The sequence below is a fragment of the Platichthys flesus genome, chromosome 9 (assembly GCF_949316205.1).
Source record: "Platichthys flesus chromosome 9, fPlaFle2.1, whole genome shotgun sequence".
Taxonomy (NCBI): domain Eukaryota; kingdom Metazoa; phylum Chordata; class Actinopteri; order Pleuronectiformes; family Pleuronectidae; genus Platichthys; species Platichthys flesus.
The window spans coordinates 24,249,999-24,265,349 of NC_084953.1; the positions used below are offsets into that span (position 1 = coordinate 24,249,999).

At 41.1% G+C, this 15,351-nt stretch overlaps 1 protein-coding gene across 1 annotated transcript in view; it reads right to left on the reverse strand.

The window, feature by feature from the left end:
* The window catches only part of LOC133961268 (inactive N-acetylated-alpha-linked acidic dipeptidase-like protein 2), a 376,914-nt gene that overhangs the window by 220,294 nt on the left and 141,269 nt on the right, over nucleotides 1–15,351 (reverse strand). The window contains exons 5-6 of the mRNA XM_062396349.1: nucleotides 13,606–13,873; nucleotides 168–287 (exon numbers count right to left, since the gene is read on the reverse strand). Of these exons, the coding sequence (XP_062252333.1) occupies nucleotides 168–287; nucleotides 13,606–13,873 (388 nt within the window). The remainder of the gene's footprint in view (nucleotides 1–167; nucleotides 288–13,605; nucleotides 13,874–15,351) is intronic.

Here is a 15,351-nt window from a genome sequence, read left to right on the forward strand (position 1 = left end):
TTTGAGTCATTCCATGCTCTTGCTTTTAAAGATCAAAAGATATCATTCCTCCGTCTGAGTGAATATTTTTCCTGTTGTAGCATCAGGTAAATCTCAAGTGGAGCATTAAATCACACGTGTGCTTCTCTTATCAGCAGGGCAGAGCGGTGGCACAGCTTTAATCTTACCTTGTAGAGCAAGGGTGCTTGGCCAAGCTTGACCACGGCAATCCGGTTGGTGAGGTTCAGGCTGTCTTTGGCTCTCCGCAGGTCATCCACACTCCCGTACTGAACATCCACCACCTCTCCCTGGTGAGGAGAAAACAGCACAGAGGCGCAGGGATCACCGGTTACTAATATCGCACTAAAAGCCCTGTTAGTGCTCTTTTCCCAAGATATTAGTGTGTTATAATGTACCAGGCAGATGTTAGGTGGCCTTTATGCCTTCATGTGCCTCAGCCAGCTGTGTGCTCACCGGCTCGAAAATCACTCAAATTGGCTATAGAAAAGAATGAATGTATATATGCAGCTCCATATATGCGTGGAGCTGCCGGACGGACGGAAGGTGGCCGGCAAGGCTTGGATCACCACACCGTACCAGTGTGCCTGTGATATCAGCCAGGGCCTGGCGGACAATGCTGTGATTTCCCGGGTGAACGGGGAGCTCTGGGACCTGGACAGACCTCTCGAGCGGGACTGCTCTCTTGAGATTTTGCGCTTTGACAACGACGATGCTCAGGCTGTTTATTGGCACTCCAGTGCTCACATCCTGGGGGAGGCAATGGAGCATTTTTATGGAGGTTGTTATATTCAAATCAAGCATATATATATATGCTTGATTTGAGATAGATTTCCTTAAAATTTCTACTGTGTGTTGTTGAATCTTAAATCTACCACCATTAATGAAATATATCTTTATAAATTAAACTGCCTTGTTTTACCTCATCAACCTGTTAAAGTACTTTAAACTACAAATCACATTCACTCATATTCACTCATTCATTCTTCCTATATATATATATATATATATATATATATATGTAGTTAATAAAATGCTAACATTCAATGATGGTATGACCTTGTACATTTTATTTATGAAAATGTATCTTTGGTAGCCCATGTTGAGATCAATTTAAAGGGGTACACAATATTTCAATTAGCAAATTTGATGTAAGTTACTTAAAATCTAGTGTCTACATGATTTGAAGAATTTTAAATGTCTTTCCCTTCAACCAGGCAAATCTTCCTTTTTTAAATAATTAAGAGAATCGATAAATTGATTGATTCCTGATAGAGCATAGCACGGTGTTTGCACCTGACTTCTTTACATCACACTGAAATCATTTGGTTGAAGAGTGTGTTTGCAAGTGGTTGTGTGTGTTTTGTGTATGTAAGTGTGTGTGTGTGTGTGTCAGATTGAGTGAATGTCATCATCTCCCAAATTAAAGTGACCTAGAAGTTGTTGAGGAAAGGCAAAGCATTACTTTTTGGGGTCCATCCCTCTCTTTCTGTGTGTCTCCCATCTCTCTCCCTCACTTTCTCCCTCTTTCCCTCTCCCCTGGCTTCTCACTGCATCACCTGGGTCTGATTCATTTTTCATGTGGCCTGGGGGCGAGTGTAACACAATGCTGCAGTGGAGAGAAAACAGGGGGGTGAGAGAGAGAATGAGAGCGAGGGGGAGCCTGAGTTTGTGCATGTGCATGCATGCGCAAGAGAGAGAGAGAGAGAGAGAGAGCAGATATTTTTGCATCAGGAGAGCCCAGGAGAGGAGAGCAAGAGAGATTTATCACTCCTGCCTGCATTTGCATCATAAAAGGCCTCCATTTAAACTGCAGACCATGGAACAGTATGAGACGCAGCAAATTGAAATACAGAGTAACCTCTATAAGCACCGAGAGGATGATGCTTGAACTAGATCCATCTCTCTTCTTCCTCTCTGAAATTTGTCTTTAATTTCATCCATGGGAGGTAATGAAATTAACAATATAGGCTAAGGAGCCTCTCTACGCCAGCAAGCATCCTTCTCCTGTTGAGATGAGGATCTATTCTTTTTTTTGCTCAGCCTGACATTCAAGAGTTTTCCATTGGGCATTTGAATGATGATGAAGACCAAGACTTCTTGGCGGACTGTATCGTTGGCCACTATTTTTTTCCCCCGTCAAATTATACATATTCACTGTATCTGCTGAAGCCCTTGCTGATGTTGTTAAACTTCGTTTAATCCGTTCAAGGAAAGTAGAACTCTGAAATATTGAAATGTTCCAAGGTGTAAATGGCTTCCTGAGCTTAAGAGTTCATTCACAGTTTCTCCAGAGAAGAGAATTTACTCGAGCTTATATTTATAAAGTGTTTCAAAATTAAATCAGTCCACACTGGCAAGAAATGTTTCCACTTTTAGTGCTGTTTTTTTTTTTTTACCAGATGAGCTCATTATAGACAGTTTTGCCAGTTACTTTTGTGACTGACTGTGTTTGAGTGGTCATCTCTGCAGAAACATGGCTCATCTTCTTCTTTGCAGTAAGAGAAAATAAAGCTTTGCTACAGTAATAGGTAAATAATCTCAACAGTAGTAAATACAAAAAAAAGCCCCCATTAAAACCAACCTTAAACTGTCGCCTGATTAATTATCATGAAGGATATCTCAACTTAATGCTGACACTTCAAATTCAATGCAGCTAATATTTGGTATATATTTATCTTTATATTTCTATTATTTTGATTATTATGCTATTCTAGCTGAACTGTAATAATTAGGAGATGTTATGATTAACATCCCAACACGCGCTGATATCATCAAGAAGATGTAACATATGCTTTCCATGGAGGGGGTCCTTTGCCCTATGGGGAGTTTTCAGCATCATGCTGTGCTGCACAATACGTGCATAGTGCAGCCTCAACACACCTGTAGGCAGTGAAAAACAATACGACGTACACTTGTCCTGTACAATAACTGCATCTCCATAAACAGTTTAACACACTTAATGTATAACAACTTTATTAAGCACTTCATTCATTTCGGGAATTTTTTTTTATACACAAGGTTGTTAACTCATTGAATTACTCACATATTAATCTACGCATAATCGTACTTCTTTGAGCACTTTTCATCAGTATTTGGTACTCCCAACATGTATTTAAAATGAAGGGTAGTAAGTGAAAGCAAATCTGTGAAACGTAAAAAAGGAGAACAGCCATGTGAGGAGAAGACAGAGGAGGTCATGGATTGTTTGCTGTCTGCTGATTGAAGGCTGCTCAGATCCACACTGTAATTAACTCTTATCACATGAAGTAAATGAAGTGTCTTCACAGTCACTCTCATTATGTCAGACAACAAGGAGAGGCAGGCTGGGAGAGGGCGTGTGTTGGGAAAGCTTCAGACTTCACGAGCTGCCAGTAACCCGCACATTTCGATAGGTTCAAGTTCAGTAAAGCTGAAATTGAGATGTAACATGTTATTGATTCAATTTGTCATTTCATAAAAAAAAGATTGGAACTAGACGTTAATAGAAATACAGAATGAAATACTCTACATAAAAAAATAACTGTTTTGGTGTTGGCACACTGATAAGACGGCTAACATTTTGTGAGATTCCTTAAAATGTCAAAAACCCGAACTTGGCTGATGAAGATGATTCAGATTACTGATGGTGCGAGTATTTGTGTGTGCGTGTGTGTTTATGTGCATGTGTGTGTGTGTGTTTGCCTTGCTGCTCAAATGTTTTTGTGTGCAAAGGTAAGCCTGAATATCTGTGCCCACGAGATAGTAAACCAACTCCACTACAATGACAAACCAGTGTTTTGAAATTATTTTAGCCAATTTCAAATGAAATAACATTGGTCTATTGATCTTAAATTATAATCTTAAAAAGACAGATGTTGACTAATATATTGTAAACCAGGAATATGTCTAATCCAGGTTTATTTTGTCACAATAAGAGGGGGATTTGTATCTTGAATCATTCAATGCAATTTTTTTTTTTTTTTATCATAACCTTAAAAACTCGGGTAATTAAAATTTCTAAGATGCATTATAATGTGGCTTAGCTATATTACTTTTAATTACAATTACTCTCTCTTGTTTGCGGGTCATGATCATGATATATGCTTAAAGAGGTCCACATTCTAAACGATTTTCCTGTTTCACCGTCCAGAGTCACAATCCTGTGAATTCATTCTTGTGGAGACAGTAGCTGCAGAACATTCATAATCACTTGTGCTCATATTTGCATATAAATGTGGAAAAACTGCTTTTCTTGAGAAGGCAAGAACTCCATTATGCTCGGAGAGACAGAGTTCATATTAATTGCAGTCATGATTTATGTGAAGATAACTGTGATGACATAGCACTACTTTCCAAATAACCCCAATTACCTTAATTACAGATCGTATTAGTATAGCTTAACATATTAAAAGCATTGTAGTTGATGAGGGATTAGTCAGTTTGAGTTTCTTGTTAATTTAAAACCTTTCTATTAACTAATTATATAGATTGAAGAGCAGTATACTATTTTAAATAATTTTAAGGCTGTTTTTGAATTAGTGGGAAACTGCTTTAGAAAATGTCTCTCAGCATTTGAACTTGAGGTTAGTCTGTACTTCTGTACTTTATGATTAATTTGTAAAAGATGAAAGATGATTTAAGTTAGTGAAAAGACAAACGCAAAGTAAAATGACAGCGCCTCCAGAGTAATTAGATCATTATGTAGCTGATGTTGGTATATACTTAGTTATTCATTAAAATATAATGTTTAGAAAGAAGCTTGCTCCAAATAAGACAGAGAAGGCAAATAGTCAAGATGTTTATTTTGAGTTTATGAAAGAAAAAACTGCACTTACAGTAGGTGAACCTGACCAGTATTAAACACATAGGCCTACCCACATATTGTTGACCCACTGGATGTATTAATATTAGTACAAGTAGAAAAACAAAGAACAATTATGAAATACATTGTAGTGATGTATTTATAATTGGTTAGGTGGGCTGTTTGTGTGTTAGTGGTTACATAAGTGCGGGGTGTCTTTTAAGAATGAGGAGGTTAGACTTTGCAGGGAGAAAAAAGGAAGGTGTGTTAATAGAGGCAAAAAGCCCAGAACCAATCATATGACCAGATTCTTTCAATATTATATTGTGATCTCAAGTCCTCAATCACCACCACCCCTGTGATGATCTTCCCAGCCTAAGCAGTGTGCATTTCCCCTGCCTGCAGATGGAGCCTTCAGTTTATGCCTGGCACCAACCCTCCAGCGGCAGAGTCAGCTTGAGGACAAGGGGATGGGGGGGACCTTCAGAGGAGGACCCAAACATAGCTTCCTGCTCTCACTGACTTGGCTGTGTTTGTCTCCCAAAGGCATAGACTGATGGCATAGGTTCTGTCAGCTTGGTACTATGCTCTACAGCTCAGCAGTTCCATTAACCATCTCCTGCATCCACCTTCCTGCATCCACCTTCCTGCTCTCTCTCTCTCTCTCTCTCTCTCTCTCTCTCTCTCTCTCTCTCTCGGTGCATGCTTGGAGTTTGGTGCGTGAGCGAGTGGCGGAGCGAGTGCGATTTTCTGTCTTATTTTCTCTTTGTTTGTTTGTTAATGTTATATTATTTCATTCACATATCACATTAGATTCACAGTAGTTTATTTTTTGGTGGTTTGGGTCTCTCTCTGGGTGTTTTTTCCCCTCACCAGCGTCTTGCTGGTGGCGTGGTGGCCACCATGGCCAGTGGGAATTTTAAATCACTTACACGCAAACACAGTGTTAAGATTTATGTGAGTTTCACCTGCAGTGTGGAGAGCATCGGGCTCGCTGTGGGGGAGAAGGTCGGTCACAGCAGTGTGGTGTCAGCGGCCCGGATGAACAGCGCCGTGGTCGTCTTTTTGGACCGCGTGGAGAAGGTGAACTCCGTGGTCGAGACAGGGATCACCGTGAACGGTTGTTTTGTACAGGTACTGCCTTTGTCCCAACCCGCTACCAAGGTGGTCCTGTCCAATGTCCCTCCGTTCATCACCGATGAGTTTCTCAGTAGAGAGTTGTCCAGGCACGGGAAGGTAGCGTCCCCCATAAGGAAGTTGTTTTCTGGATGTAAGTCTCCATTACTGAAGCACGTAGTGTCCCACCGCAGACAGCTCTATATGATACTGAACAACCGGAACGAGGAGCTCAACCTCTGCTTCCACGTTAAAGTAGATGATTACGACTACGTTATTTTCGCCACTTCATCGGTGATGAAGTGTTTCGGGTGCGGGGAGGAGGGACATGCGGTGAGAGCCTGTCCGAAGCGGAGTGACTCGGCTCCGCCCGGTCCTGATGCGGCTACGAGCGCTGGGACGGGGGCCCCCGCTGCTGTTCCAGTACCGGAGCGGCGGGGACCCGCTGCCCGGCGGGCTGTGCCCGCCGTACCGGCCCCGCGGCGGCCGTCGCTTCCAACGCTTTTATTTCTATTCTTAATCCCACCGTTCTTAACAAGTGTCCATTTTGCGACCTGCGTGAGACTATTTATCAAGTTTTTACTGAGTGCAAGAGACTGACAAGTTTCTTCGCTCTTTTAACTGCGGTTTTTAGTGATTTTAACATCACTTTTACTGAGAAGGTTTTTATCATGGGAGCTGCCTACAACAAAGCAAATAAAGATAAATGACAGCTCCTGAACCACCTCTCAGGTGGGGCCAAGATGGCCATTTATATTAGTAGGAAGAACAGGGTAGAGAACAGGAACGGGCAGGAAGCGGGGGCGGTGTGGTTGGTAAACCTCCACGCCAGACTCCGACTCGAGTTCAGTTTTTACACAATGGTATCTGATCTCGAGTCTTTTAAAAGAATTTGGTGTTTTAATGACATCCTCTGCACCGTCACCAACAATGAGCTGTGCTTTCCACACCTTTTAACAGACTGAGTTTTCTTTAACAGCAGCACTTTTTGTATTTATTGAATAATGCTGTAAACAAGTGGTTTGTAAAATTAAGAATATGTAAATAAAGTGTGAAAAATCAAAAATCTCTCTCTCTCTCTCTCTCTCTCTCTCTCTCTCTCTCTCTCTCTCTCTCTCTCTCTCTCTCTCTCTCTCTCTCTCTCTCTCTCTCTCTCTCTCTCTCTCTCTCTCTCTCTCTCTCTCTCTCTCTCTCTGCAATATTCAACCCTTTGCCCATGAGATCAGCTGTACTCTGATGTTCTAAGCTTTCAGTTTTGACACAGGAAGAACCAATTGTGCTGCTCTTCAGAGAGTCCTCTTTGACCAAGAAACTTCAACCCCCATGAACCAACTGAGGCTCTTGAGAGCAGCTGGGCTCCCACTTGTGTCCTCAATTCTTTCCATGGCAAATGATGGTTGTGACCATCATGACCAGACATTGTTTAGTGAGTCAAGACACTGATCAAGAATCGCTTTTAGTCTTGGAATCGCAGTGAGGGTGACCAAACGTGTCCAGTAAAAAAGAAGCTTCCCATAATTTGCAGCATTTCAGACATATTTCCTCAAACAATGAGGTTCCCAACCTCTCATATACACTCAAAAACGATCAGAGCCGATTTCTGATCTCCTTCTTTCTTATTAGTCAAATTTAATGTCACAGCTATCTTTTAACTTTTCATCTCACTGCCCTTTACTGGTTTGGGGTACTAGCACTCCCCTCTTCTTGACCAGGCAGTATGGCGTGAGCCACCTTTCTCGTTTTTGAAATTCTTCAGATTGAAAATGGTAGGGTAAGGGTTAATGGTTTCACTTGTCACATGGTCAGCTTGCATTTGGCCATGTCGGAGTAGACAGAGAATACAGTGATCTGGTAGCAATGCTTGACAAGCTTAACCACTACTGTAGCTCATTGGGTGCTATGGAAACTAAGTCCAATTCCTTTCTCCATAAGGGCACTGAATTGGAAAAATGTATATATCCTAACTACAGAAGAAGATAATTTGATGGTGTGTTTGGGGGCGAGGACAACAGGTTCAGTGAATATCGGGTTTTGCTTGCAACTTTTCCATGGCGAGGCTTAAAAGGATGATTTACTGTTTAAAGCATCAATGAGGTTTTTGGTGTTGCCATGTTGAGTCACATTATGAAGCCTGCTCCTTTACCCCAGCTTACCTTCCACTTTGTCTTTTGCATCCCGCTGGATCTGAAGTGAATTGAATTTGTCTTCTACATAAATCATTCCTGTCAAAAGAGCTAACAGGTCAAACCATGACTCAGAGGACAACAAAAAAAACAGGTACAACCATAAGACGATTGGATAAAATAAAACACAGTTACATGAAACCAAACAGCAGTTTGTAAAAGTACGTGTTAAATATAGAATCTTAAAACTTATAAATTAATTTAAAGCTTCAACTATTATTTTTTACTTCCAATAAACACTTTTCCACGACAAAATAACTACACAATGGCATTCTAAAGGAAGCTTCCCTACGAAACAATTACATTATTTAGGAAATTATTTGGGGATGAAGGCTCGTTTTAGGGGTAGCCAATAGGATCCTATCTTTTCCTATTGGTCAAGAGTTAGCATTACTGCACTGGCTGCCCATTTAATTTAGAATACATTTATTACCTACAAGGACATCAATGGCCTGGCCTCAGAATATATTAAAGAGTTACTTTTTTTCTTAAAGCCCAACAGGCCCCTTAGATCACCTGATCAAAAACTCTTCGCTGTCTCAGCAACCAAGAGACTCCGCTGCTGCTTAAATCTTTCCTTTAGACACACCTGCACAGGATAAATGTCTCATCTCCATTATCAGATCTTGCTATTTTTACCTTTACATTTTTTTAATTTAATTAATTCAAATTATTCTATATGTTTTTATCAAACTAATAGTACCTGTCTATTTAATTTAATCTTAAAGAAATACAGTTCATATTTACTTCAAGTAAGATTATCTTTGACAATTGCATTGTCCCTTGCTAATTATTTCCCCTTAATTTCCCCTGTTGTAATTAAGGGAGCATATTTCCCTTTGAGCTACATTTAATCTTTATTCATCTTGTTACAGTTTATGTTGATTTATTTATTTTATCACAATATTGTATTTGTTCATCAATGTATCAATGTATGGACTCAGTGCTGTTGATAAATATGTCATAGTTTTCCTGAAGCTTAATAAGTGCCTAATAAATAAAATGTATTATCACTATTACAATTTTTTCTTTACTATAAATGCAGTAACCAGTAAAATTGATCAAACATGGCAATTGTAAGAAGGTGGTTGTGTTGTCAGGTTTGGCGCAGGATAATACTCTGGGGGTATTTTTTAACAAGGTTTATAATATGGTCTGTTAAATTACGCCATATATTGTCAGCTTCATCCATTTAGGAGTAACAGTACTGGTTAAAGTTATTGAGAAAGCCAAACTGATGGAACAGAATGTACATTTATATTTAAGTATATGATTAATATCAAGACCAGGAACATGATCTGCTATTTATCCAGGAAATTCATAACAAAAATCAGTTACCATCTGTTACAGTGTCAGTCCATGCAGTATTTACTTACTCTACCAACTTATTCATGTGTGTCTTACATGTTCTTACATGTCCTTACAGCTGTGACCAGATGGTCCTGAGGCCCTGCAGGGAGGCTGTTCTCTCGCTTCACTTGATGTATAACACCCTCTGGTGAATGTGTACTGCACCAGAATGACTTTCTGCACTTCATGGATGTTCATGTCGCCCGGGATGCTGCTTGTGTATTTTCTCAGCGTGTTCTTCACAAGTTATATGGCTCCTCTGACAGCTCGGTCTGTCGCTTTCCACAACGACCACTGTCCTTCAATTCTGGTTCTTCTCCTACTCAAGAATAAATAACCCCACATTCTATTTCCTGTGCTTCTCGTGTTCTGCACAATGAAGGCTACTTATGAAACATTACTGTTTACTCATAAACTGAATAGAAATTCTACAGTTGTATTCTTTACAACATGTTCTTTACAAGTGCAAAACACACAGTCGGCTGTAACGCCATAACAAACAGTACATTACCATGTGCTGGTGTGCGATTAGTAAAAGCAAGTCCCTGTAGTGCCAAGTGGAAGCGTAGGTTTTTCAGGCAATTGGCATCATTACTTTGAAAAACATCCCCTGTAAGCCGAAGGTCACAGGGTCAAACCCCACCATGTTAACTCTGTCCAGCAGTTCGGACTCAGTCTAATGGAGGTGTCACATCATAATACACTTTGAATGGTTGCTTGTCTGCAGTAACTCGGTGAACTCGGAATCCATTTAAGGTCTTAAGCTGTTTACATGAAGATTAGATTCTCCATGACTGAACTGCTATGTAACCATGAATAAGCAAGTTAAAAATGATTTTCCCCTGCCTCTCCTCTTCTTATTAACTACTGAAGTTTTGGGAAGTATTTATATCAGAATGGACCCATGGGTTAGTGTCAATTGGATAAAAAAAATACATGAAAGAAGTCTGAAATTGAGCGACGCCTGCAAGCTATAGTTCAGGCAGCCAACTCGAGCTGAGCTGCTCCAGTCATGTGACATTCCTAACACTCCACAACCATCTATAATGTACAACCACCTTAATGTATACATATATTTAATCATACAGTTTATTCTTCTCTATTATTGCTCAGTTAATTTATTGTGACATAAAAAAACACTGGTGATTACACACGTATAAATGATTCTTTAATTCATTTTAAAGTGACTTAGCCTATTATTTATTACAACTGTCAACCCTTGTTTAAGTTCCTAAAAGCTTACTGTCGATCCCTCCTCTTCCGATCACACCACACAAAGTAGTGAATTATTATTTTAATGATTCATATATTACTATTTCTCTGAACTGCACGTATCATGAATCAATAGAGATTAACACTTCCTGTATCATTCCCTCCATCTCCTTTTCTGTTGTTGTTCTCGTCCCATAAAATACGTTACAAGCAAGTCCTCTTCCATGTCAAGCAGCAACAGCTCCATCAACAGCCTTTGTCTGTTAGTTGCCATAGTTCACTGTGTGTGAGGAAAGCTGGGAGGAGGTAAATAAACAACGTGAACTTCTTCTGCATTTATATAACTCATGAGGTAGGCTTCTCTATGCTCGTCTACCGTTGCGCCACCTACTGTTCTGGCGGCGAATTATTTTCAGCATCTACAGCTTTCGGAGAACCATAAATTAAACGGTGTCCGTTCGATCTGTCCAACCGTAACGGATTCGGAGTAGCATCCTGCAGCCTTTACTCCAGACAATGGCCTCAAATATTTTCAAATTACATACCAACATGAATGATGAACAACATTTAATTTACTATCAGGCATCATCAAATGCATCAGACATACAGTCTCCAGTAGTGTGGACATCATTACGGTGCAGCTCATTACCAAGTTGGTAAACACTCAATTTGTATTTATTAAACTGTGCTGCCTTCGTGAACTAGATTTAAGTTACTGGTTGCAATTTTTAGCTTCTCAGGCGATTTACACTCACAACATGCATAGGCAGCACTAATTAGAAGCTAGATGAGACCAGGCTTTCGCAAAGTTATCGTAGAGATATGCTGAAGTTGTAGAGAAAATTGTTTTTAGAATGCAAGCACTAACAAGCTCAAGGGATGCACATGTCAGGGTTTATTAATACCTGCACCCAACCGACATGTTGGGAGACTCGATTACACATGACTTGACCAGACCCACAAACAGCTCTCTCTTGCTTCCCGTTCTCAAACACACAGACACACACACACACACACACACACACACACACACACACACACACACACACACACACACACACACACACACACACACACACACACAGTCGCGCACACACATACACATACATAGACCAACACACACACAAGGATCCTTCAGATATTGTGTGTTAGAGCACAGTTCCTGCAGCACCAGCGAAACAGTGCCACCAAGAGCAGGACTTATTATCCCAGTATACTTGCACTGGGCCGCCATCTATCCAACACAACAGCCATGTTTAATTGTCTGAAAGCCATGTTTAGACACAGCAAATCGCCGCTTAATTCAAGGCAGCGTGCGGCAACGGAGCTGGGAAATAATCTGGTGATGGATGACTGTGACCCTCCTGTGGGTAGACTCTGACGAGTGGACAGCTGGATGGATCGAGCAAAGCCGAGGAAGGAGAGCGGGGGGAGAGGCGGGGAGAGAAAAAAGAGGAGGAAAACTTGGTATTCAGAGACTGACTGCAACTTTTCATCTGTCCTCAGGCCGGGCAGAGGCTCAAGGGAATAACAAGCGTCTCCTTCAACCCTTTTCTCTGTTCCCAGGATACAGAGAAGTAAAGCCCTCTAAAAATAGTGTGACTATATTTCAATGTGTGTGTGTGTTTGTGTGTGTTTTTGTGTCTGTGTGTCTGTGTGTGTGTGTGTCTCCTAGTGCTGGCGGACTACATGCATAATGACTTCCATTAACCCTCTCATTCCTGAAGAATGGTGGGAAAGATCCACAGTGCATCAAGCATAAAATAAATACCATGTTAAAGATTTCTATGGTTTCTGCATCAAGTCGGCTGGTGCTGTTCTAATCCTGCGGTCTATTCTTATCTAAGTGTATTGTGTAAAGTTTGTGAAATACCTCTTGCCTTGAAAATATGGCCTCAGGCACCCTACAAAGGAAATTTCTCCTTCTGTTCTATTTATAAGAAAATGAAACTCTATAGTATAACAAAGTTGAATCCAGTGAACATGCACTGTTTCATTCTGCAATGTGCATGTGAAGAAAGTAACACTTTTCCTTTCTTCTTTCTTATTTCAAAATTAGAAATTTGAACACGAACTATGTTTTACCTATAGATATAACTGAATATGATTAATTAAATCGTTTTTCAAGATGATGACGCACATTTGTTGAACAATTTATTGGTCTCACTCAGGCATCAATACTCTCTCACTCTCTCTGTCTCTCTCTCTCTTAATTGGGATGTTTATTTCCACTCCTTGTTAAAACTCAGCCATCTTCTTTCACTGCGGTGTGTCACACTGCTCAGTTCTGTGTGATCGATCAATCCATCACTGTCACTGGATAAGATCCATCGACATACTCGACAAGGCTCAGAATTCCCTCATTAGAAATTTAAAGGGGCAAAGACTTTCCTTTCTGTTGTGATACAAATGCATGAAAATTCACTCACAGTTCTCAGGGGATCGTTCAACACACCACTCTAATGATTGTCTACCCATTGCTTTGTATTAGAGGAATAAGTTATAGATTTGACCACATTTATAATCTTCTCCTCGCTGGATAGGGACATTTGAAATCTCAAATCAGTGATATCAGCAGATAAACAATCACTATTCATGTTAGAACTTGCTGAGATAATTTGCTCTTTAGTAAGTAATGCACAGTGGCAGTTAATTTAAAGGACTCCTCTCTATGTAGCCAATCGGTTTTTCACCAGAAAATACAAATATAAATATCATCTTTAGACTTGGCACTTGCAGGAAATAAAAGTACTGTAATACCCTTAGACCCTGAACTGTGGCTTGCCGAGCTGTAGCGTTTGAAGCCAGAACCTCTCACAATGCCCTTAAGTGCTGACCCTAAAGTGGCCAGAGGCTGAAGTCTTAGATAACCTGACAATACAAAGATGGAAAAGGGGAGGAGAAGCAAAAGGAGAGTGCAGCTGCACGGAGGTTAACTCAAATGTCAAGATATGGAAATCGTACCTGTAGACTTCCAACAGCGGAGTAGGCTGCGTAAGAGAACTGCTGCCTCGGCAGGTCGTTTGGGCCACGCTGGTCACAGGGGTTCCCGTTTGGCAGGAAACACTGGTGACTAGACCTGTCAGTGATTGTGTTGGGTGTGGAACCAGGCAGGCTGAGGAGGACTGTGTGATTGGATAGGTGGACGTCTGTCAAACCGAGTCCCACCCACTGCCTGTAGAGGTACCTGGCACTGGCTTCCTCACTGTTATCGGGTAGGCTGGAGAAAGACCTGAAAGCAGTGGACAAATAGAAGTGCTTATTAATCATGCAAGCAACATTATGGATTACTGCAATATACTAACAATTAGTACACTTAATTGATTATTGCTTTCAGATTTGACCGACAATGACCACAAACTACAAAAAGCAAAGTGCACATACAAAAGCTGTCATCCTGTCATAGCCTCATAAAAACAAATGCGAGGATCCAACTGCTCAAAGCCGAGTGAGAAGCTGAGCGAGAAAGAAGACCAATCACAGCCGAGGGCTGTCCCTAGGCTCTCCAAAATGCCGACGTATAGTTAGAAAACTCAGAGGTGCACGAGGAGCTCTCCGAGGTGCTCGGAGAGGGCGTTTCACAGCGGCGAAGCCATTCCCATGTGTCTGTGTCCGTCAAAACGGAGTAGCATATATCGGCCTTCATTCATTCATCTATCCTAATTGCAAGAAAGAGATTGTCAATAAAATGTGACCCCGGCATTATATGAGTCTCCTCTCCTGGTTATTTTGGCACTTGATGTTTACTCTCTTTATTGTTCTGACTCTGAGGAGACTCGACTTGAAAATCCAGCAATAAAACTCCATCTTGTAGAGAAAGGCTGCTGCTGTATTTGAGCCTATTGATAAAATAAAACAAATACAACATCCAGGTGAGGGAGTCTTTCAGGAAGAGAAATGCTCTGAAACATAAAGTTTACACATAATGTAATAATATACTTCAAAACGTCTTCATTTTACCAAAGCCTGTGTGTGGAAATGTAGAGTGTAGTAAATAGATGGAGTAATGTTGTGAGAAAAACTCTTCTGACATTAGTCATGAAGTTGTGGTGTTTGTGTTTTGTATTTCTAGTTTGTTGCTGTCGGCTCCTGCTTTTCTGTGTTTTCCCTGTGTGTTGTGTGTGGCAGGGGGCGTGGCTGGCTGGTGACTGCAGCAGGACGAGACACACCTGCCTCCAATTCTACTAATCATCACTGCCATATAAGCCTGGTCATCTCGTCACTGCGACGCCAGATTATTCCGTCGTCGATGGTAGCAAGTCGCAGCCTGAATACGTTACTCGTTTCTTCTCCTGGATTTATGCTAACCTAACTCTGCTCTTCACTCCAGGACGCGTGTGTGCCTCACTGCGCAGCCCTTCGTCCTCCAACCAGCCAGGACCTTCTAGCCAGCCAGCACCCTGCCTCTCCAGCCTTATCCAGCCTCGTCAGCAATAAACTTTGTTCCACCTCCATCAACTACCACTCAGTGTCTGACTCCGAGTCTTGTAGCTGTGTTCTGCATTTAGAGTTGTACGTTCACACAACTAAACAGAACTTGTTGTGAGTGTTTCCTGAATGATAGAAAAAATCTCTGATTGCAGAGTGTTTCGTGAGGTCATCCACATCTCGAGTGATGTTTTTATTCTTGCCATGAGTCTCTCTCTCTCTCTCTCTCTCTCTCTCTCTCTCTCTCTCTCTCTCTCTCTCTCTCTCTCTCTCTCTCTCTCT